The sequence below is a fragment of the Eschrichtius robustus genome, chromosome 11, assembly GCF_028021215.1.
Source record: "Eschrichtius robustus isolate mEscRob2 chromosome 11, mEscRob2.pri, whole genome shotgun sequence".
Lineage (NCBI taxonomy): Eukaryota > Metazoa > Chordata > Mammalia > Artiodactyla > Eschrichtiidae > Eschrichtius > Eschrichtius robustus.
Window position 1 is genome coordinate 78080466 of NC_090834.1, and position 17956 is coordinate 78098421.

General features: G+C 39.5%; 2 protein-coding genes across 5 annotated transcripts in view; one reads left to right on the forward strand and one right to left on the reverse strand.

Moving 5' to 3' along the window:
* NELL1 (neural EGFL like 1) overlaps nucleotides 1–17956 on the forward strand; it is an 865453-nt gene that overhangs the window by 537945 nt on the left and 309552 nt on the right. The gene's annotated exons all lie outside the window — the stretch shown is intronic.
* On the reverse strand, nucleotides 7250–7555 carry LOC137771338 (vacuolar ATPase assembly integral membrane protein VMA21-like). Its single transcript, XM_068554569.1, has one exon. The coding sequence runs from the start codon at nucleotides 7553–7555 to the stop codon at nucleotides 7250–7252; it is 306 nt and encodes a 101-aa protein (XP_068410670.1).

The following is a 17956-nucleotide window of genomic DNA, read 5'->3' on the forward strand; positions in this document are numbered from 1 at the left end:
ATCATAACATTATACATTTATGTGTTTGTTTCTGTATTGTCTGCCTCCCCATGGGGATGTAAGCTATGTGAGAGTGACCACTTGGTTACATCTCCCTACTCTGTCCCCAGCAACTAGAATGGTACTTGGCACACTGTAGACGATCATTAACTAACTGAATCAACCAAACAGGAAAGAGACACAGTCACATTGAAAAAGAGGCAAAGTGCACAAAAAACCCAGGAAATAACCCTTTGAGTTAGGTATTATTATTATCCCCATTTTAGAGTTCACAAAGCTGAGACACAGAAAGGTTAAGTAACTTACCCAAGGACACACAGCGCGTTATCAGTATTCTTCTGAAGAGATGACATGCTGATGGTGAAAAATAATGAACAATGACTTCTAAGAGGAGAATCTTAGAAGATTGATTTTATTCTGTGTTGGGGAAGTTGGGGTAAACAGCCTCATGCATGACTGAGAGTTAAATCGGTGAGACTTTTTAATGGCAATTTGACAAAATCAATCTACTTTTAAAGTAAATCTGAAGGGTCATAGAGGGATTCTCTTGAGTCCATTGATTTTACCTCTTGAAATGTGTTCTAAGCATATGCTCCTCAGGGGCGAAAAATGCACATACACGGATGTTTTTGCCGCATTATTTGTACTTACCAAAAACCAGAAACAGCCCAAGTACCTGTCAGTAATGGAATGATTTAATTTATTTGGAGTATAATTTAATGGAATACAATACAGTGCTTTGAACTTCTGCGTGTATGTATGTACAGACACTTGCACACACATATACACACCCACACTGAAAGACATATTTTTGAGAAAAAAAGAAAGAAAAATAAATAAAACCAAGTTGCAAGACAATACATATGGTATACATATAGTATAATCACCTGGCTAGTTTATTATTATTATTTATTTTTTAACATCTTTACTGGAGTATAATTGCTTTACATTGTTGTGTTAGTTTCTGCTGTATAACAAAGTGAATGAGCTATATGTATACATACATCCCCATATCCCCTCCCTCTTGCATATCCCTCCCACCCTCCCTATCCCACCCCTCTAGGTGGTCACAAAGCACCGAGCTGATCTCCCTGTGCTATGCGGCTGCTCCCCACTAGCTATTTTATATTTGGTAGTGTATATATGTCAGTGCTACTCTCTCACTTCCTCCCAGCTTACCCTTCCACCTCCCCATATCCTTAAGTCCATGCTCTATGACTGTGTCTTTATTCCTGTCCTGCCCCTAGGTTCATCAGAACCTTTTTTTTTTTTTAGATTCCATATATATGTGTTAGCATATGGTATTTGTTTTTCTCTTTCTGACTTACTTCACTCTGTATGACAGACTCTAGGTCCATCCACCTCACTACAAATAACTCAATTTCATTTCTTTTTATGGCTGAGTAATATTCCATTGCATATATGTGCCACATCTTCTTTATCCATTCATCTGTCGATGGACACGTAGGTTGCTTCCATGTCCTGGCTATTGTAAATAGAGCTGCAATGAACATTGTGGTACATGACTCTTTTTGAATTATGGTTTTCTCAGGGTATATGCCCAGTAGTGGGATTGCTGGGTCGTATGGTAGTTCTATTTTTAGTTCGTTAAGGAACCTCCATACTGTTCTCCATAGTGGCTGTATCAATTTACATTCCCACCAACAGTGCAAGAGGGTTCCCTTTTCTCCACACCCTCTCCAGCATTTATTGTTTGTAGAGTTTTTTGATGATGGCCATTCTGACCGGTGTGAGGTGATACCTCATTGTTGTTCTGATTTGCATTTCTCTACATATATTTATGTAAATACAGGGAGATGGGAACCATGCATACTGTTCACCTTATTACCAATGGGTGTGTGTGTGTGTATGAACAAGAACATCCACTTATTGCTATAAATTCAATATTGTTTGCATCTCCTACAGTGGGGATTTATATATGTAATATTTGTGTGTTTTTTAAAAAGTTCCATGAGACAAATAAAGAAACTAGTGCTCAACTTTTAAAAGAAGACTTGAAGATATTTCCAAAGCAAAACAAAAAAATATAAACATTAATATAGTTCCACGGGTTATCAAGCCACTGCTGATACCTGCATGCTAATGCTGTAAATCTGAGGAGCAACACAGGGAATTGATTTTAATGCATTATTTTTCAAAATGACATTACCTCATAAAATGATATTGATTGCACCAGGTCAGTGAGTTTGTGTTTGTCAAGCCCTCTCTTGCCACTGTGATAGGTGATGGCTTCACCTTTGTGGAATTTGAAAGTCCCAACTGTGAAAAATACGAGCTCAAATAATGTTCCTGGTGTCCATGGACTCTGAAAATCTTCCCTTGAAAGTTATGAATTAGGGAAAATAATTTTCTTAAAGTAATTCTCATGGTCAATTGTGTTAACCTTAATAAGATCAGGAGAATCCTGTGTTTCATCAGTGTTATGTGGGGAAGCATTGCAGTAGAGGTGAAGATTGGGCAAAGGGATTGGAGAATTGGGGTTTAGACCTGATTTCCTTACTGGAGAACTGTCACTTCTGTATTTTTACATATTACAGTTGGGTTAATGTTACCTTCAGTGTTTATCCAGCAGTGTTATTGCAAAGAATTATTAAAGGAATATATAACGCTGTGTTTTAAGCTATCAAATGCTATAAAAGTGAAGACAGTATTATTGGTGGAACAGTGATGAAGGGCAAGGGGAAGGCAGATCATGAGTTGGCTTCAACCTCAGCCTTGTGACTCAGGTACCCAAATATGTGTCTGTTTCAAGGCATACCTTTTATAGTTGAGTTTTCCACTAGTAACTGAATCATTTATAGAGGGAGTTGGACAAGGAGTATCAGACAGCTTGAACTAATTCAGAAGGTCTGAGAGAAGAGATGGCTCCTATTGTGCTGGAGCCACGGTCTCGGGCACGCATGATCCAATCCTCATCAGACTTGCCAAATTGACACTCCTCTTTATAAAGGAAAAAGCTATTACTTGGGTACACAAACAGAGAAACTTAAAACAATCATTTCACTACCATTCCTTCCTGAGGGCTGGAGAAGATACATGATAAAGACTCTCCTCAATGCCCAGAAATGCTCACCTATTTTGGATGCACTAATATTATTGTGAATAAAAGTATATTGGTAGTAATGTTTACAGGAGTACTGGAGTGTTAGTACTGCCGTGTTGAGCAGAACTAAAATAACTTCAACCTTATTTGTAAACTCACTGCCATGCAAATACTTACCAACAAGCACTGGTACTGAATTTAGATCTGAATGTATCTGTTAGAGTCCTTAAGGGCGGGGGCAGGAAGGACACTTTACAATACTGATTTAATTCTAAGAGAAGGAAGTCTCTAGGCCCAGAGACTATTTTTATGCTTAAACTTTCAATAATGCTTCCTTTGAAAAATGTGACTGAAACTTGAAAATGAAACGGATTGTCTAGTCTAAGCTTTCAAGAGACATTATGTTCATCAGCTTGGTAAAGAAAGGCAGACAGACACAGAAGCTGTATTGCAGTCTTGAAACCAGCAATAGTGCATGAAGAAGACAGTCACGAGAAGGGAGCTTGTGTGGTGCTAGGTGCAATATATTGGTTGTGTTATTTTGACTTAACAAGGCAGACCTTGATGTAGTCTTTTCATATTCTTTTCCTACAAGTGCATTTTTCCTGGGCAAAAAAAGAGTCTCTTGGATGCGCTTTAAGCACTTTCCATCACTTACCAAAGTCACTGCTTACCTTTTAAAGTTTGTCGCCCAGTAGACATAACTGCATCCCTAGGGGCTTGAGGGAAACACGTTAAACCGGCTTGTATCTCAGAGGGAGTGGAAATCTGACACTTAGACAACTGTTGATTCTTTAGAGTGCATTTTGAGGTTGCACTTTGGTGAGTCACATAGATGTTTGTTATCTGTAATTGTCACATCCGAAATGATGCATGAGATTAGCAGAGCCATATATATATCAGTCAATTTTATTTTAAAACAGGCTACTGAACATTGACTTTCTGGTGAAAAATCAAGATAAGACTGTCTTTCTTTCCTAACTAACAATTCTCAATGGACCAGGAGACTTTCTTTAGGCAACGTTATTGAAAGATGTCACAGTCAATCTCTAGGCTCTCTGCTGGATTATGATCTGTTTGGGGGAGCAATTATTTGCAAAATATTTAAAGTGCTTAACAACTGCTACTTTTATAGAATGGCGCCAGCTATACTTAACATACCCATCTCAGTTCAGAATATATGCAAAGGGTATTTACCTTCTGAAAAACTATAGTACTTGGTTGGATGTCATTTTTTTTTTTTTTTTTTTTGCTTTTTGGGCAAAGCTGATGAGATCTTTATGATGAAAATAATCTTACAGTATATTTCTGTTAGATTCCCATGAAACGCAGGTTGGCTTTTTTTCTTTTTTATGGAGTGTTTAAATTTCTTCAACAATTCAAAACTGAATTCTGCTGTCACATGTAAAATGGTATCCACTTGAAGAGCTAATGACATCAGGTGCATTCTACAGCAGACTTTTCATTTTTGAGCACAATGAGAAAAAAGATTATATTCTGGGGAGCAAAATGGTAGGTGAGGTTAAGAAGGTCATGTGATAAATCAGTAGCCCGTACTGACACTTCAAGTTACACTCCCTAATTGAGGTTGTTCTTACAATCAGTTTTCAAACAATAGTGAACATATTCCTACCTTATAACATTTATATAAGGGCTCAGTTGTAGCTTTCCTTTCTATACATCCTGAAAGGATGTACAAGAGGAAATCACTGAGACATCTTGAAAAATAAATCTATTTGTCAAATACCATGTTATTTCAACAGCAGCAAACTAGTCAGTTAACAGTTAAAACCCTAAGAAAATATTAACTTGTTTGAAAACAAGTCTATATTGTAATAACCCCAAATACCAACCTTAATATCCAATTCTAACTTTCAAATGCTGGGTACCTTTTCCAAGAGGAAATTACATCTGCTTTTACATGAATCCCCAGTTTAAATACTTGCAGAAAAACACCCATATTATCTACTCAGCAAATGTCTGAAATCAAACAAAATAATCCAGCACTGGACATTAATATCTTACAAATAGCATAAGATCCCAAAAGTACAAGAAAAACCTTGGCATTATAGAAAAAGAAATTAGGTGGACAAATTCTAAGTACAACAAGACATCTAAAGAGGGGACCATCTAGAAATCTACCATACAGTACACTAGACTCAATCTGGAGTATTCTACAATTTCATATTAAATTTGTATAATTTTTTACCAAAACTATAGTCTTTTTAAGAAAACATTTTATATTTAGAATAACTACTTAAGACATTTAAACTGTAGATAATATTTAACTATAAGCAAGAATAAAAAATAGTCCTATAATAATATTTTTTTTTTAATGAATTTATTTATTTATTTATTTTTTGGGTGTGTTGGGTCTTCGTTTCTGTGCAAGGACTTTCTCTAATTGCGGCAAGCTGGGGCCACTCTTCATCGCGGTGCGCAGGCCTCTCACTATCGCGGCCTCTCTTGTTGCGGAGCACAGGCTCCAGACGCGCAGGCTCAGTAGTTGTGGCTCACGGGTCTAGTTGCTCCGCGGCATGTGCGATCTTCCCAGACCAGGGCTCGAACCCGTGTCCCCTGCATTGGCAGGCAGATTCTCAACCACTGCGCCACCAGGGAAGCCCCAAAATTTTTTTTTTTTTTTCTCAACAATTAAATAAACACAAATGCCTTCTTTGCTTTTATGCCTAACTACCTCTCTACTCCTTTAGTCCAGTTCCACAGCATCAAAATTAGGGGTGAATAAACAAAATCAGTAACGGCAAACCCTCAGAGCAAGGGCCATTGTATTAGGGATTGTCAATGATGGGAAATTTGTACAATGAGATATCTAGTTAAAAGAGTAAAGGTAGAATGTGCTTTTTAAGAAAACAGCCAATAATCACTCATCTGAAAAAATGCAAATAGCCGCCAGGTGAAATTGGCAGAATTTGAACTTAAACCAAACTTTTAGTGTGTATCAAACTAGCATTAAGAAATGCACACAGGATGTAAACCAATATAGTGGTTATCTCCAGGTGGCAACATTACAGGGAATTTAAATTTTCTTCCTGTTTTAATATGCATTTTTTTCAGGTGTGTTTTTAGATTGCACACAAGTAGTACCAAGTGGCTAGAAAGAACACAGACCAAGGATACTAAAGTAAAACCACAGGGTCTTTTTCTATCAGAAAGGACCTCAAGGATTATCTAACCTAGGTACATTATCTATCTATGTATCTGGGATATAACGGCACTGATTTAAAAGACTAGACTAGAAATTCCAAGAATACTTCCTGGATGATAAAAATAATCTATTTTCAGGATTGTTTACACTCCCTAAGTATGCAAAAATTAACACATTTAAATGTAAATTCCTTCATATACATTATTAAAAAGTAGGAAAAACAAATTTAAAGGGAGTTTACACAACCTTGTAATTAAAGCATAAGTTCCTTGTTGAATGACAGAGCAAAGCAGATCATTACAGAGTTTGTCTGAAAGCAGGAGGCTGGCCTGCAAGGGGCCTTGAGGGAGTAGGCTGGGTGCCCAGGCAGGTAGCTCTTTGCTTTGCTGTCTGCATTCTTCAATAAACCCAGTCCTTTTACATGAATGGGTGTGATTCAGCCTAGTTTCCCGAGGAAATAATGTAATGAAAGATTTCTATTGACGAGGGATTACACTTTATGCAAAATTTCTCAGTGACATTCAGATTAATTCCAGTGTCCAGGATTTAAGCAATTTCCAGTAGGCATTTACAACCCAAAATCCAATGACCTGGTATTTTCATGATAGTTAGGGAAAGTGTTCCAGCGAAAAATAAAGTTTAGATTTGCTCCACTATGTACATCTGAATATATCCAGAGGAGTAAAACTCAAAGCCAACCAAAAGACGAAATGCTATAAAATATTTTTTTGTTGTAGGGTAATCAAATTCTTCCCAGAATAATGTGTAACTAATTTCACATATTTATTTGCAACCAATTTAACTTTTCCAAATTCTCATTTGCAAATGAGAGGCTCATACAATTAAAACTGATGATACAAACCATTGTTTTAGAAGGATCAGAATGTACACTAGTCAAACGTGACTCCATAAGATTGATTTTAACATGTTCTTTCAACTTTATTAAAATCATCAATATCCCAGACGCACTTACCACTTAAAAAAAATCAATTTAATGCTATCAAAAGGTGATATTCGCTTTAATACTGTTTGCCTTCACGCCACTGCCGTGAGCCTTTATTCCAGGCCACATAAACAAAGAGGGCCAGCACCACGTGGACGGCGACCACTGCAGCAATAGCAGCATAAAAATAGCCGTCTCTATTGGACATACCAAAGGCGCCTTCAAAAACATAAGATTTAGTCGTGAAATACAACCCAATAGGTACAGTGATTATTAAAGCTGTGAAGAACAGGAGCGTCTCCAGAGTAGAGGCTAATGAACTTTCATTTCTGAAGTCGCACGGCTGCAGAGCACTCAGCGCCGCTTTATCAAAGCGCTCCATGGTGTCCACACGCCCGCACCAGGCGCTCACAGGCGGGCTGGGCTCAGGGGCCACGCTCAGTCGGCTCCGCAGGAGACCGGTCGCGGCGGACAGCGCCGCTGGATGTTATATTTTAAGGCAAGGTTAGCATAAATAGATCTGGTTCTTTATTTTTTTAGTCTGTAAAGGGTGACAATTATTTCATAATACTAGTTACTTACTGAATTAATCATGCAATTATGAGAAATAGCCAATATCTATATCTGATGTTAAATTCCTGATTAAATTTTTTCTTTTTTAATTAATTAATTAATTAATTTATGGCTGCGTTGGGTCTTCGTTGCTGTGCGCGGGCTTTCTCTACTTGTGGCGAGTGGAGAGCTACTCTTCGTTGCGGTGCGTGGGCTTCTCATTGCGGTGGCTTCTCTTGTTGCAGAGCACGGGCTCTAGGCACGCAGGCTTCAGTAGTTGTGGCACGCAGGCTCAGTAGTTGTGGCTCACAGGCTCTAGAGTGCAGGCTCAATAGTTGTGGCGCATGGGCTTTGTTGTCCGCCGCATGAGGGATCTTCCCGGACCAGGGCTCGAATCCGTGTCCCCTGCATTGGCAGGCAGATTTTTATCCACTGCACTACCAGGGAAGTCCCTGATTAAATTTAAAAAAAAATTATTGGAATATAGTTGATGTACAATATTGTGTTAGTTTCTGCTGTACAGCAAAGTGAATCAGCTATACATATACATATATCCACTCTTTTTAGATTCTTTTCCCATGTAGGCCATTACAGAGTATTGAGGAGAGTTCCCTGTGCTATCTGGTAGGTCCTTATTAGTTACCTATTGTACATATAGTAGTGTGTATTTTTCAATCCCAGTCTCCCAATTTATCCCTCACCGCCCACCACCTTACCCCCTGGTAACTGTAAGTTTGTTTTCTACATCTGTGACTGTGTTTCTGTTTTGTAAATAAGTTCATTTGTAGCCTTTTTTAGATTCCACATATAAGCGATATCATATGATACTTGTCTTTCTCTGTCTGACTTAACTTCACTCAGTAGGCCAATCTCTAGGTCCATCCATGTTGCTGCAAATGACATTTCTTAATGGTTCCTCTTAATGACTATGACACTGTGAAAGCTAAGTAAGCAGTCAAGAGCCTAGAACAGGTTCTGTTGCTGGGTCTGCCTGGCCCAGATACTTCTTAATATTACCTTAGAGGCTTCTTTTTTTTTTTTTTTTTCGGCCACACCGCATGGCTTATGGGATCTTAGTTCCCCAACCAGGGATCGAACCTGTGCCTCCTGCATTGGAAGCGTGGATTCTTAACCACTGGACCGCCAGGGAAGTCCCCTTAGAGGCTTCTCTTGATCCAGATATTTATTAAGGTAAAGGATAAGTCTAAAAACATTTACAAAGAATGCGCAAGTGTCAGCATAGTTTGGAAGTAGTGCTAACTGCAATCCTTCCTCAACAGGATTTTGGTAGGGTGCTAAACTAGTACTGACCAGTAGAACGTGTTGTGGTTTACACTTGCCTGCTTTCACATTTCTGCCTTTTCCTATTCGCAACACAAGGATATGTTTCTTCATTTCAGCCTCATGCATACCACTCTGTTTGTTTTCTAGAATAAAGTTAGATACGTTCCTGGCAGAGTAACTCAGCTCTGCTGAAAACTGCTCAAAGCTTTAGTCCCTAAAATACAGCCATCTTGCAACTCAACCACACTGAGTTTGGTATCTGTTTCTATTGCTTTTGCCTAATCTTCTCATTTATACATAGATGTTTATTTTCCAGGGCATCTGGATTACACCTTGTCCTGTGATAATGAGCCAGTTTCCTCATTTGCTAATAAACATAATGACATTTTCAAATTTCTTCTCACCCTTAGCTTCTAAATTTTAGGGAAAACTGGAAGGCAGTAGGGTTAACGTGTGAAACTGCTTGTATAAGGTTAGGAAACAGTGGTAGCTTCTGTCACAGACGAGCTTGAGAATTTCAGTAGTTCCAAAACACTGAGTTCTTGCCTATCACTCACTAAGAGCTGGTGGTGTTTGTAGAGGGTTGTGCCCCACACAGTAACTCAGGGACCCACTCACCTTCCATCTTGTCGCTGTGACCTCTTCTTGGTTCTCAGAATCCTCACCGCTCCATCCGCAGACGGGGAAGGAGAATTAGGTCATGCGTGGGAGGTTTCGATGGGCCAGGCCTGAATGTGATGCATACCTCTTTGGCTCACATGGCACTGAGCAGAATTAGGTCCATGGCCCACCTAACGATACAGCAGAATGTCTGTGTGCTTGGGAAAGAGGGGGAGGCCACAGCTGTGGGTGAACACTAGCAGTCTCTGCTATATTGCTGTTGTGAATACGATTCTAAGTGAATAAAAGTGGCTGCATTATGATTTGTAGAAAACAAACCTCCATATGCAATTCTAAAATGGGTTCTGGCTGATGCACTGTGAAGAGTAGGCTTTCCAGCAAGAAAGACGGCGTATCCAGGGTTTAAAAAGGTCTCCAGTTGAATGCACTCATTCTTTCCAACCGTGTCATCACCACTTCTCTCTGGCTTCTGTCAAATTAAAGATAGCTCACTTTTTACCCAAGCTTCTGATCCTGCCAGTTGTAAGAAAAATTGAGAAACTTTATGGGTCACTTGAAAGTAGTGCAGAAAACTCAGCATCATTACACATCTCTTCAGCAGAACTGCCAGTGGCATAGTGAAGTAACTCTCCACCTGAGCGCGGGACCTCTCATAATTCTGTTACTTAAATAACTGATTCCTGCTTGTTACTATAACTCTCTTCCTATGTTTTGTGATCACTTCTTCCAAAATCGGTGAATTTTCCATTTTTAAACTTACAACAGAGAAATCATCATGTGTTGGTTCTCTTGCACTGTGTTCTTGTATCACCTTACTGATTTAGGGATAATACTATTTGTAATGTGCGATATTCTGAAACAGATACTGGACAGGGATAAGGCCAAATTTCAAGTATTTATTCAAATATAGTTTAACTATAGTTTTAAGTTGTGTTAGGAAAAATGCACTAATTTAAGATCGATTTTCTTTTAAGTAGAATATTAAAATTTCATAAAATGGATATTTTGCTTGTATTAAGTGACTATGTAGATAAGGGAGGAATTCTAGATATTCTTCTAAAACACAGCCTATTTTTGGAGATGTGACCAGATGAGCTTGGAAAATGGTTTGAATTCAGCCTCCTAGACTATTTAAAGCAAGGAAATGATCTTTGGCATCTAAATGGCAAACTCTGTTTTGCACAGATAAGGATATTGAATATTGGTATATTCATTTATAGTATCTCTCTAAAGCCTACATTAAGTAGAAGAAAAATAAGGTGTAATAAATTTCTCAAAAGCGGACTTGCTTTATGTTTAACAGAACAAAGTAAAACACACACATGCACATACACAGGCATATGGTTTGACATTAGTAGAAGACGGAAAGGCTCTAGAATAGCAATGCCCAGTTGAGATATAATGTAAAGCACACAGGTTAATTTAAGTTTTCTGGAAGTTGCTTTAACAAAGGTAAAAAGAAATAGGTTTGACACCTCTCGATCTAGGCATTTCAAGTGCTCAACAGATAGCTGTGACTACTGACTACTCCAGTAGCTGTAAAACATTTAGGATAGGTTTCAGTTAATAAGAATATGGCACACTCTTTAATCTGTACCCCTAAGCACATGGAGGAGATCTCTAGAGAGGCAGCATGGTGCCCTGAAAGTAAGAAATGGGGCTTTCCATCATTTTCTTTGTTATATTGAGCAGCCCAGGTCTGGCTTTCAGTTGAATGCAAAACTGTAGTGTTTATTAAGCAGACAGATGGCTGGAATCCATATACTGGGGGCTGAGAATACCTAATTCCTTCTACAGTATAGCATTTCCTGTCTCAGGATGGAATTTCCCCATAAAGTCACATATTGAATAGAAATGAGTAGCATTCATCAAAGCTCAAATTATACTAAGATAAGAGAGAGTAGAAGGGAAAAGAAAACAAGTCTAGAGCATTTACTTTTGTTGCATTTCAAGATCAGTTTCGTATTAAAAACAATTCATAAGAGAGCAGACATGTGCGTTTCATAGTGACCTGCTTACCATGGTGATGCTTACCAGCTTTAAATAGTAACACGCTCCACAGTCTCTCTCAGCAGCCATCAGCCAGAGGAGAGCCATGCGTTCTCGAGGATAGGGAAACGCGGCAATTTGTGGATAATTTCCTGACACGCTTATCCATGCCACTTAGTGGGATCATACTTGAATGCTGAATTTACAGAGACTAAAACCTCATTATTTTAGACCCAGATAATTTGGAATTTGCAATAATTTTATTGAAATTGAATTAGCAAGAGGCAACCTCCAACAGTGTAAATACAAGGGCTTTTGAATCTGACACTCTTGACCTCAGACCTCCACTCCCACACACACTGTGGGATGTAGGGCCTAGCCTCTTCACTTCTCTCAGTTTGCTTGCTCGCCTAATGAATTTGGAGGAAATGACAGTAACTTCATCGTGGATGTTACCACCCCTGTCTTTTCCAGTCAGGCTGCTTTCTAATCCACCCGGCGCACGTCCAGATCCGATTCTCTGTGGCCTACCTGCAGGCTGGATGACAGAGTGAAGAAGGGCATGGCTTCTGGAGCTAGACTGCTTGCTTAGAAGCCTGGCTCTTACACCTAGCTGTGACATCTGGGGCTAGTTACCCAACCAATCTGTACCTCGCTTTTATAATTGGGCGTAATAATTGTATATATCTCCATGGGTTGTTTTCAGGGCTAAGTGGAGGGTAAGTGCTTAGGGTAATGCTTGGAATATATTGGGTACTATTGTGAATCTCTCTCCCCTGTGAACTCTATGCAGAAGATCCTCCCGGGCATTCCCATGACTTTAAGGATGGGATTCACACTTCTTAGCCTGGTACACAGGTCTTTTCTGATCTAGTTCCCACCTCCCTCTTTAGTCTCATCTCCTGCCACTTCCCCTCCAACAAAACCAGTCCTACTTTAGTCAGACTACGTACAGTGTTCCAAGTCTTCCTTGCTGTGGAATAGCTCAACGGTTAAGTGTGTGGATTGTTGAGGTCAGTCTGCTGGGTTCAAAACTAGTTTCTAGCACTTAGCAGTTCCATGACCTTAGAAGTTACTTAAACTTCTCTGACTTGAGGGTTAAATCAAGTGCCTGTACATAGTATGTTCTTAGTTGTTGCGTCCTCACTTTGAATGAAAAATCTTTGCCTTCGTTTTTATTTGGTGGGTGCTTGTCCTTCAAAATGCAGTTCAAGTTCTACCTCTTTCAATCCATTTGCCTTCACCCCTCCTCCGTGTTCCTGCATATCATTCTCTGTCTTGGCATTTATCACACCATAGTGCAAGTGCTAATTTGCTTAATCTATCTCCCTCAGTGGCCTGGGAAGGCAGACAGCATGTCCTTGTCATCTTTGTGTCCATAAAGCTTAACACATAAGGGTTATTTAATAAATATTTGTTGAGGAAAATAAGCCGTGAAATAGTTGTGAGGATTAAGTGAAATAACCTATGTTGACCATTTGGCACATAGTAGGAACCCAGTAAATACGAATTTCCTTTCCTTTAGAATTTACTAAAAGTAAGAAGTAAAATTTACTTTTCCCTATGTCGCGTGTGAAAAGGGTTTTTCGCTTTACTGAGAAAATTAAGAAAGTCAATAAATAAGGATCTTGCTCGCAGTACAAATATTCTACATTTGATCTCTATTTGGATGTGTCTTTTCTCATCAGAATAGTGATGAGAATGGTTTGGTGGTTGGGTCCACCATATTCAGGTTATTCCATTTAATATAAAGTATGCTTTCTTTTTACACAATGAATGTCGAAGCCATAGAAATATAATACTCTAAAGAAAAGTATGGCCATTTACCTAGAAGCCCACCACTTTGACAATAATAATAGCTAGCTCTTTGTTTTTTTTGTTTTTTTCCAGTTTTGCTACATTTTAATGGTAGGTTTTTGAAGGGATTATTTTTAGGTCTTGTCAACAACATCAAACAAAAGGTACTGAGTACTCCACAGGGTACAGAGCGCTGCCAAGCACCTCAGAAAATGCACGTGACCTGGTGAACATGTGGTTCTTGCCCCCTGAGGAGCTTACAGTCTGGCGGGGGGGTGGGGGCCCAGGGGTTGGGGGGGCTGAAAACTCACAGTCTTAGGAGTTGAGTGAACAACAGGGTAATTTATTAAGGCAAATTCTTCATCCCCTCAAGCTACCGTGGATGGAATCATTTTGGAATTCAACTAATCAAGAAAGAGGCAAGACTGAATTTGGTTGAGAATTCTTCAGGCTCATATAGTTTTTTAACATCCGTCATAGTAGACAGAACTGACCTATCAGACAAATGAAAGTGGAGACTAGATCTCTTGAAGTGCAAGGGCTAGGACTTAATTGTGGTTACTTATTTTAAAAAGCAAACATACTGAACGGTATGACTAGGCTTATTACACTAGTTTAAAAATAGGCCAAGTACTGGCATGGCATTCCCCTCATGCTAGCATTGGTCATTTAAAATAGTGAATATTAAATATGTGGGCTCCGCATCTAACCCACAGAATTAACAGCTGGCTTTTATTGAACACCTGTGAGCCAGGCACTGTGCTAAGAGCTTTACAACAAATATCTCATTTAAGTCATACCCGTTCTCTATGAAGGAGGCAGAATTATTGTTCCCATTATATACATGAGGAAACTGAGGCTTTAGAAAGGATGACTGAGGCAGTTAGCTATGTAGTCTAGGCCGGGGATGAGATTAGGTAAGGAGAAGGGGGTTTTTGAAAAACTGGAGGCGTCATGTGTGTGGATACCAAGTCGTTATATGGATACAAGCTTGGAGAATGCCAAGACTTTTCCTACAACACAGCTCATGTGGGAACAGTAGACTTTGCATGAGACAATTGTAAGGGAAGGAAGCTTTTGGGGCATGAGCAAGGACCTGATGGTTGTTGAGGACCTGATTCTTGTTCCACGTGGTGGAGGAAGCGTTCTCTGAAGAGGATGAGGTTTTAGGGAAATACGTTTCCCATCCACTGAAGTCCCATAGACAAAATCTCTGGGACAGAACGGAGCAAGGAACAGGAAGGAGAAAGGAAGCAGCAGACCTGATGTTGAGTTTGAACTGAGATGGATGCAGGGAAGGGTTGCATTTTGGGTGATGGAGATCAGAGGAGTGTGGGGCCTGGTTAGGTTAATCTCCATATTCCAGTGGTGGTTCCTAAGGTAGAGTCAGGGGAATGACAGCTGCAGAACCTGGATTACAGACAACTGGGGAGAGAAAAGGAGGATGGCCAGAGTGGAGAGATGGACATCTGTTGTTTTTACCAGTGAGCGTTCTTTCACCATATTGGTAACGATTCCTCAGTTTCCTTCTGGGGGCCACCCCTCCTCACTTTTAGTCCCTATGGCCCTAGTGTTGGAACCCGTAACCCTTCTCTGACACAATTATAGAAGTGCATTCTCCTGGCCACAGAGATTGGTTCAGGTTTGACATGTTACCCAAGCAGATCCAATTAGTTTTTTCTTTCTCCCCTCTGGTTACATTCGACAGGGAGACTAACTTTTCTGCTATGGAAGAGGGTCTGGAAGAATATGACCAGGAACATTTATGGCCATTTTGAAACCACAGGGGAGAAGCTGTCTGAGAATGAAGCCAACACACAGAACTGTGTGGAGAAACAAAGTTGAATCAGACCTTGTTAATATCGTTGGCACTTCTGTATCCAGTCATGCCTGAAGTGGGGGACCCCCCCCCCCGCCGGTAGTGTTCTTAATCCTGTAGCTCTGGGTTTTCTGTCATTTTCTAAGAAAGTGCTAACTGTTGGTATGGTAACTCAACTGCTTTGGGAAGGAAAGCAGTAAGAATCCTTAACATTCCAATGGGAGAAATCTTTGTATTTCTATGAGCATAACATATATTTGGAATAAAGATGCTAATGAATCAGGGTGGTTAAAGTTCTTACTATGAAGCCAAAAGGCAGGCAACATTTTAGATAGAAGAATAATTAGCAGATTTGACTACAGACTTGTACTTTTTTTCCTCTGGCGTGGGCAAATTATTATCAGTCTCAGTATTCTTGAATGAGGGTTTTTTCTTATTCCCTAGAAAGTTATTCATTGTATGAATGCGTATGTGGAGTTTTGTGGATGCTTTTCTCCTCTTCACTGTTCTCTGGAGCCTTTCAGTCCAGGTCAATAAAACAGGCACCACTCTGCATCATTCATACCATCCTCGAAACCCACAGGGTTCTTCCTTGGTTCCTGACTGTTGGAGTTAAAATATCATTTCCCTCTTCTTTAGAACGGTGCTGTTTTGATTTCTTATCAGATTCCAGCTGTATTTGCAGGCCTATAGCCTAATCTCCCAGATTGGCAGGGGACAGTTGTCATATTTTGTCTCTGGCTGATAAGAATTGAAACACAAAAGAGTTCCCCCTTTGGGTAAGATTAAACCAATAACTCTACCTCAGATCATTTCATTAAATTGTATTATCTTGAGCAAAACACTCTATTCCTTGATACTGCAGATGATAAATGTTGGGGAAAAGGAATAAAAATAGTAACTTCCAGTTTCTTTCACGTCATGATACACATGGAAATGATACTATTTGATAGGCACATGGGTGTAAATAGGTGAGGCTGCCCGCTGCTGAGGGTCACCTGGCTGGGCTGAGTGGGTCGGTAGCTCAGCACACCTTCCCCTTTTCCTGGTGCTCTGATTGGGAAGCTTCTGGATTTGCAAACCATAAGGGCTGGATTTTGGTCCTAGCTCAGCCATTCAACCCCACTATATTCTTGGGGCATCCTCCTTTCCTTTTTAAAAAAAAATTTTATTATGCTATAGTTGATTTACAATGTTGTGTTAGTTTCAGATGTACAGCAAAGTGATTCAGTTACATATATATATACACATATGTAGAAATTTATATACTCTTTTTACATTCTCTTCCATTATAAGTTATTACAAGATACTGAGTATAGTTCCCTGTGCTATACAGCAGGTTCTTGTTGATTATTTTGTATATAGTAGTATGTATATTTTAATCCCAAACTCCTAACTTATCTCCCCCTTCCCTTTTGGTAACCGTAAGCTTGCTAACTACCTCTGTGAGTCTATTTCTGTTTTGTAAATAAGTTCATTTTGTATCATTTTCTTAGATTCCACGTGTAAGCGATATCATATGATATTTTTCTCTGTCCGGCTTACTTCACTTAATGTGATCATCTCTGGGTTCATCCATGTCGCTGCAAATGGCATTATTTCATTCTTTTGAATAATGGCTGAGTAATATTCCTTTTTGGTCCTCAGCTCTGCATCCTTAAGTGAGGAATCTGAGGTCCAGTCCTAATGTAAATGTCTATATCTGAATAACAGAGGTTTATGAGGTGCACTGAGGCTTTAAGCATGAAAGTATCAACACAGAGCTAATTGCTGAGATCTGTTTAATTACTGCTAAGCATCCCTGTTTTGTGCCGGTCTCAGCCTATCAGTCACCAATGTTATGGTTTGCCGTCAGGATGCCAAAGATCGTAATTTATTACATTTTCTTTTTCTTCTACTGAATGCAGTCTTTAGAGGTATACTATAAACGAATATACCCTTGTTTTTCTTCATGTGACTGCAAAGATGCCCTTCAGCAATTACCAGCAAGAAACTGAAAAAAATAAAGGTTTCTTACTTAAAAGACCTGGAAGTTACACAGCACACCAGGAGCAGTGCAGCAAGGTCACCAGGGGTGGGCCCAGAGGCAGGATGAAGCCCAGGGCCTGGGGTTCTGCCTTTATTGAGGTCAAGGGTGGGGGGGGCCTAGGTTTCTGCGGGCTCACTCTTTATTGGTAGAACATATTTAAAACATAAGAGTGGTGATTTAAAGGACAGGAAGAGGAAAAAAAAAAACAAGTAGTCCAAATGGTCAGATATTTAAATCGATCAACATCTGTAAAACAAAGGTGTCTCAGTGCAGGGAGGTGGCCTAGCTCTTTATGTAGTTGTGAGGCTGGAAGTGTGTTTATTTGGGTTAACCATCTCTGAAGGGGATGCCTCTTGGAAATGAATGCCTTGGAAATCAATGTTTAAATCAGGCATTTGTATTACAAAAAAGAAACAACAACAACAACAAACCTGCCAGGGCTTATACCACACAATACTCTTTAAAAAAAAATCAGACCTACGTTATTTAAGATACCTGTATGACAGTCTATGATGGAGAGTGTCAGGGTCTGGGTTAAGTACTCAGAGATTATTCATAGAATTTCTGAACTAAAAGGAAGAGTTGAGATAATTTATTCCCCAAATACAAAAGAAGATTCTCCTAAAATCATCAGAGTATATTTACGTAGAGCATCAGGCAAATACACAATTGAGGACGCTTAGAGCCAGCTC

Coding starts and splice junctions, on each gene's coding strand:
- LOC137771338 (XM_068554569.1), bottom strand. CDS start 7,555: ATGGAGCGCTTTGATAAAGCGGCGCTGAGTGCTCTGCAGCCGTGCGAC.